The sequence below is a fragment of the Pseudorca crassidens genome, chromosome 19 (assembly GCF_039906515.1).
Source record: "Pseudorca crassidens isolate mPseCra1 chromosome 19, mPseCra1.hap1, whole genome shotgun sequence".
Lineage (NCBI taxonomy): Eukaryota > Metazoa > Chordata > Mammalia > Artiodactyla > Delphinidae > Pseudorca > Pseudorca crassidens.
The window spans coordinates 18,604,813-18,611,234 of NC_090314.1; the positions used below are offsets into that span (position 1 = coordinate 18,604,813).

The 6,422-nt window shown below is 46.5% G+C and overlaps 1 protein-coding gene across 2 annotated transcripts; it reads left to right on the forward strand.

Moving 5' to 3' along the window:
- Positions 1–73: 73 nt before the first annotated feature.
- Positions 74–5,418, forward strand: RSKR (ribosomal protein S6 kinase related). Of its 2 annotated transcripts, XM_067715784.1 has the most exons (12): positions 74–376; positions 861–1,007; positions 1,103–1,186; positions 1,319–1,387; positions 1,732–1,801; positions 2,037–2,141; positions 2,323–2,363; positions 2,618–2,645; positions 2,756–2,845; positions 2,934–3,022; positions 3,149–3,259; positions 3,697–5,418. In XM_067715784.1, the coding sequence occupies exons 1-12, from the start codon at positions 320–322 to the stop codon at positions 3,919–3,921; spliced, it is 1,116 nt and encodes a 371-aa protein (XP_067571885.1). In that variant the 5' UTR covers positions 74–319; the 3' UTR covers positions 3,922–5,418. The 2 variants fall into 2 exon arrangements, with proteins under 2 accessions (XP_067571885.1, XP_067571886.1); XM_067715785.1 differs by lacking the exon at positions 861–1,007.
- Positions 5,419–6,422: the final 1,004 nt, after the last annotated feature.

The window sequence follows — 6,422 nt, forward strand, 5'->3', positions numbered from 1 at the left end:
CACCTAGCTGCCACCCTAATGAGGGTGGCTTCTTCCCTCCTGCCTGAAGCTGTGTCACAGATACTTCCCAGCTCTGACGTGACATTGGTCCCAGGCTGATAGGTCTCTGCACATTTTAGTCCTGGCTATAAGCCATTCTTAACCAGGGGTGATAGCATTTGGGGATAAGGGTGAGGTTTGGCTGCATCATTTGCATCTCTAGTCATGAACAACAAGGGAAAGAGGCGGGGCTCATGTGTAATGCAGCACCAGGGGAGGAACTGCTTATGTAACTGGGACAGCAGATTTAGCGGGAGAGAGGAGGCGCAGAGGCTTGGGGATGGGAGCAGTGAGTTGTCGGAAGGGGCAACATGCCCAGATGGCTGCTCCTCATAAGGTAGGGTGTGGGGCTCTGGCAGCTTGTTTAGGGGAGGTGAAAGGCATGAGCTTGAGGCCTGGGAACTGGTAATAACAGTGTTGTCCACTGTGGGGGTGGGGCAGGGAGGTGTTACCATCAAAGTATTTGTGGTAGGTGCAGTACTGAATCTCTGATGCCTTATCGGGAAAATATCCAAGTATTACTTTCCTAGAGGATTTTAATTGTGTGCAGGAAATCCAGACCTTGGCGTGAAGCAAGGACAGTAGCAATTTTGCCTGGGGTTCAAATTTACATCTCTAGGGTTGAGATTTGAGGGAGTGCCTGCTAAATGGGCAGAACCTGTAATGCCCCAGGGGCAGCAGGTTTAGTGGCTCCCTTGGTTCTCAGCAGGGTGGCAACATCCAGGGCCCCTGGGTCCCCCTGGGTCCGAGGCTAGAAGAGCCTCTGGCCAGGTGTGGGGACCACCAGGTCAGGTCTGAAAGAGTTGCTGTGGGGACTACAGGGGCATCAGTTCCTGCACCAGGAGCCCCTGGAGCCAGCCCCACTGCTAGTAGAGAAGCCTCTGCCTGAGTGGCCAGTGCCTCAGTTCATCAACCTCTTTCTGCCGGAGTTTCCTATTAGGCCCCTTAGGGGGCATCAGCAGCTGAAGGTAGGTCAGTGGAATCCCTGGAAGGGGTCTCAGTCTTGGGGAGAAATCTAGAAACAATCAGTCTCAACTGCCCTGTTCTCCACTTCTCTGTACAGATTTTAGGCCTTGTGGCTAAAGGCTCCTTTGGAACTGTCCTCAAGGTGCTAGACTGTGGCCAGAAAGCAGTATTTGTGGTGAAGGTAGGGACCTAGATACTCTTCCACATTATTCTCTAGTCCCTGCCTCCAATCTTTATTCCAGAAAGGTTGGGAGGAATAAACAATTTAATACACTATTCCCCACTAGGAGTCATCACTCCTCTCCTTTTATAGGTGGTGCCCAAGGTAAAGGTCCTACAGAGGGACAACCTGAGGCAGTGCAAAGAGGAGGTCAGCATCCAGGTATGCACAGAGCCCTGGAAAGGATCCTAGGAAGAACCAAACCACAGGCGGAGAAAGCACCTTTCTTGTCCAACTGTCCTGCTTTTCCTGACTCTGACCCCTCCCTCTGCTTCAACCAAGAGATCCCAGGAAAAGTAGCTATCAGTAGAGTAATTCTAGGTACTGCCAGGGAAATCTCTCCAGCATGTCCAGTGTGTTCCTTAGTACTGGGATTACCAGGCAGGCAACCTGTACTGAGAGGTGGGGCAACAGCGTCCTTTCTGCACAACAAGGTAAATCCTGACTTCTTGCCTGCCTTGATCCTCAATGACCCTGATCCTAACTTCCTGTTTTCTTGTCCATAGCGACAGATCAACCATCCTTTTGTACACAGTTTGGGGGACAGCTGGCAGGGAAAACGGCACCTCTTCATGAGTGAGTGACTGGATTCTCTCCTCATTCCCAGGGGTCCTTCTACCATACTCCCCACCTGAGATTACCCATCCCTTTGGCTTGTTCTGCCTTTGCTCTGTTCCCCTTTTCATAGTACTTCTCTCTCCCAGAGGGAGAGGGAACAGCAGGTGGCATCAGTTTGGGCAGGAGGCATACGATGCCTTGAGCCCAGGCATAGTAGCCCCCAAATACTGCCTAGACTTCTGTTACTTTGCAGTGTGTAGCTACTGCAGCACAGATCTGTACTCCCTGTGGTCCGCTGTTGGCTGCTTTAGTGAGGCTTCCATCCGCCTCTTTGCTGCTGAGCTGATCCTGGTGCTGTGTAAGTGAAACAGGAGTGGTAATAGAAATGAGGGAAGAATTAAGCAGGGAGGGAGGCAGAAGAGAATTGATATTAACTCTGGAGGTCAAAGAACAGGGATAGGAATGAGGTGGGAGCTATCAGGGAAATTGGAAGGACAGGAGAGCCTCAGCACACACCCCACGCTTGCTGTCATCCACAGGCTATCTCCATGACTTCGGCATCATCCATCGAGATGTGAAGGTAGTTAAATGCTTTTTCTTTTTGTTTAAGGAGGGACTTCAGTAAGATGTTCCAACAGGTCCAAGAAGGCGGGAGGAGTTGCTGAGAACAGTTGACCTTGGGGCCCTCATGGGTGTTAAGGATTTGGGCAAGGGCCCTCCAAGTATAGACTTGGATGCTGAGCTAGGGCATCTTCTTCAGCTGGGGGGTATAGTATACATGATGAAAGGACTGAAAGGAAGAGGATGAATAACTTCTCACCTGTGATTTTTCAGATGGAGAATATCCTTCTGGATGAACGAGGTAAGTCCTTTTCTTTTCCTAGTCCCAGAATGAGAGGTACCTCAGTTTGGAAGTAAGTCATGGCTGATGAGGGTTGGAACAGAGTGGTGCTGATGGCTTGCTTTTCACAGGCCATCTGAAACTGACAGACTTTGGCCTGTCCCGCCACCTGCCCCAAGGAACCCGAGCCTATACTATCTGTGGCACTCTTCAGTACATGGGTGAGAGAGAAGCTTAAAGGTGGTGGGTAAGCATTGGGCAGGAGGATAGCCAACAGATATCAGTGACAAGTATCTTTCATATCCGTAGCCCCAGAGGTCCTGAGTGGAGGGCCTTACAACCATGCTGCTGATTGGTGGTCCCTGGGTGTCTTGCTTTTCTCTCTGTCAACTGGAAAGGTGAGAGAATGGTAGTGATGTTGGGCAGAGAAGATAGGAGTTGCCCTGCGGTGGGAAGAAAGGCCACCTTGGGAAGCCTTGCCTTATTTTTACTAAGCAATGACACCTTCCCACCCCTTAACTCAGTTCCCAGTGCCCGCAGAGAGAGATCATGTGGCCATGTTGGCAAGTGTGACCCACTATGACTCTGTGATCCCAGCTTCTCTTAACCAGGGGCTCTCACTCCTGCTCCATGAGGTAAGGGTGGGCATGACTTTCCTTCTTGACTACAAAAACCATTCACTTCTTTCCCTATCACTGAAGTGATACCCCCCATTCCTCTGATTAATTATTAAGGGGGGATTCCAACTTGATCAAGTACTACCTCACTACTTGCCTTCTAACCAACACTTCAAATTTTATTCGAGTTCCTGGTCCTCCAAAGCTCGTCCCCTTCCACAGCAGGTCACTTCTGAGAGAGTGGGCTAGTGCTGCTCTCTTACCACTACTACTACTTTATTCCTACCTTTGCCCCCAGATTAGCCTGTTTCTCCCACTTTTACATATCCTCTACTCTTTTGGGTTCTTCTCCCTGCCCTCCACAGATCCATGAACTTCTTTCTCCTTTTCCAGCTTCTCTATTCAGTCCCTTTCCTATCCCAGTCTCTCATCCTTCATGCTCTATTTCTCTTCAGCTGTTATGCCAGAATCCCCTCCACCGTCTACGTTATTTGCATCACTTCCAGGTCCACCCTTTCTTTCGGGGTGTGGCCTTTGACCCAGAGCTCCTACAGAAGCATCCAGTGAACTTTGTCATGGAGACACAAGCTACCCAGCTCAGTCCATCACCAGAGTCCACGTTCTTCAAGGACTTTGACTGTAATCTGGAGTCCTTCCTGGTGCACCCCAGCCTGGCTTGAGCTCCTCTACTGTAGTTGGGGCTCATCTGGGAACCTGAGGACCTCCTCTGCTGCCAATTCAGTGTGACCACCTTGATGATTCAGTTTGTTTTTACGCTGTAGCCTCTTATCATTCTGTTCCTCTAGGTGTTGGACCAGAGTTCACACTGGGCATTCTGTGGTTGGTAGTCACAATGCCCTAGTCCTTACCCCATCATACAACCCATCTCTCAATTCAACATCTCAGATCAGAGTGTGGACCTTTTCCTTTGTTTCATTTCTTGTTTATACCCTGCAGTTTTTAGCCAGAATTTTATTCCACTTTTCCTTCTCCTTGTTTCTGTGCCATGTTTCCTTTTGTGAGCAATAACAGCATTTCATGGGTTCCCAAGGTGCTGCTATTTATGTGTTTAATAGGCTTGTCAGAAGCAGTATGAATGTTTTTCAGAGTTCTCAAAAGCTGGTATTTGTTTCAACCCCTAAATATGCAGGTAAAACATATGATCTGGGGGCTCAAAGTCAGTCTAACTTTTAAAAATTTAAAAAGTGAATCTAATAGCCTACTGTGAGGAAGAGAATAAGAAGTGAAACATGAGTGGGTTAAATGTCTTCTCTAGGGGGTAATTGGAATAGCTATACACATTTTTTCCAAAATAAAACCTCTTTGAAGGACACAAGGATTCTTAAACTGATCACTTCCCTAGATGGCCCAGGTTTCAGTTGGTGATGGGCAAACCAAGGGATTAAGAGGCATGATATCAACCTTGAGATTTAAGATCAGAGATGTAACTCAAGAACCTTTTCCTTTAGGAAAATCATCTGGACCTTAAATCTGTATACATTTCTGGCCTTTGTGACTTCTTTTCATTTTTCTTAAACCAACTTCTTAAAAGTTTCATTTTCGTTATTCTTCAGTTATATCTGATCTCTCTTTCCAAACCAAAGAGAGTCTGGGAAGTATTCTGAGTACTATTTATTAATTTTGTCCCTGGATTAAGCCAGATTTACCCTGTACATAGCTGGCATTTTATTGGCCTCTGCAGAACTGCTTTTTCTGAATTGTACTTTGGCAATCCATATGAAAATCCCTATGAAATTTAATTGCTGTGGATACTGCAAAGGGTGTTTATCATTATAATTCATAATGTTCTATATAAGGATGCATGGAAGAAATTTTCTCTGAACCCAGTTATTCTTTTCCTGAATTGCTGGTTGGTTTTTACCTTAAAGACAGTAAATATTCAACTGACTCTATTTTTCTTTTCATATTGATGCTAGACCACTTAGAGCCCAGTTTGTGGCCCACTTCCAGCAAGTGTTTAGGACCTCATGTTATGTTTTGTATGCTAGCCACATTCTTGGTTCCATCATCTTCCTTTTTGACCTTTACTTTCCTTATTCTCTTCTCATTTTTCTGTTTTAGTCCTTTTTTTTTTACATCTTACTAGATTATCTCCATCTTTGTAAGCCTTTTAGAATGAAGTTGAGATATAAATAAATAAATGAATGTATCCTTGATCCTTTTGATTATCTCACTTGTTTCTCTTTAGAGACTTTTTAGGCTTTATTACATATTTTTAAAGTTGTAATGACCAGAACTGCCACATTGGATAAAAACCAATACTGGGGGCTTCCCTGGTGGTGCAGTGGTTAAGAGTCTGCCTGCCAATGCGAGGGACACAGGTTCGAGCCCTGGCCCGGGAAGATCCCACATGCCGCGGAGCAACTAAGCCCGTGCACCACAACTACTGAGCCTGCGCTCTAGAGCCCGCAAGCCACAACTACTGAGCCCACGTGCCACAACTACTGAAGCCTGCGCGCCTAGAGCCCATGCTCCGCAACAAGAGAAGCCACGACAATGAGAAGCCTGTGCACCGCAACAAAGAGTGGCCCCTGCTCACTGCAACTAGAGAAAGCCCGTGCACAGCAACAAAGACCCAACACGCCAAAAAATAAATAATTAAAAAAAACCAAAAAAACAATACTGAATACTAGAAATGGGAATCAATGGCTTCTAAAATAGTAGTTAAGAGTATTAGATTGGGGCTTCCCTGGTGGCTGGGCCCGTGAGTCATGGCCGCTGAGCCTGCGCGTCCGAAGCCTGTGCTCTGCAACGGGAGAGGCCACAGCAGTGAGAGGCTCACGTACCGCAAAAAAAAAAAAAAAAAAAAAAAAAAAGAGTATTAGATTGGAATTTAGGAGACCTGGTGCCTAGACCCACCAATAAATATTTCGGTGTCTTTATACAAGTCATTTTAACTCTCTGGACCTAGTTTCCTAATGTATACAACCACTGGTTCTTCATTGTGGGAGATAGGTTTCAGATTTCTGTGATGCTTCTTCAAAGGGCAGATGCAGATGATTTTATGATACTGTGTATCTGGCCCAGTGTTAATTAATGTTCAGATCGCCCAACATTATATAGCGTCTCTGGTCACAGCAGCATATTGGTTTAAGGTCTTTAGGACATGGTTAACATAATGTCACTAGGGTCCCTTTCCTGGGTCATGTTAGATAGCTTA

Excerpts from the sequence above, each read along its gene's own strand:
- RSKR (XM_067715784.1), top strand. The coding sequence starts at position 320 with ATGGGAGCAGTGAGTTGTCGGAAGGGGCAACATGCCCAGATGGCTGCT. Across the intron at positions 1,008-1,102 it reads GGGGGCATCAGCAGCTGAAG|ATTTTAGGCCTTGTGGCTAA; the intron begins GTAGGTCAGTGG and ends TTCTCTGTACAG. Across the intron at positions 3,260-3,696 it reads TCTCACTCCTGCTCCATGAG|CTGTTATGCCAGAATCCCCT; the intron begins GTAAGGGTGGGC and ends ATTTCTCTTCAG.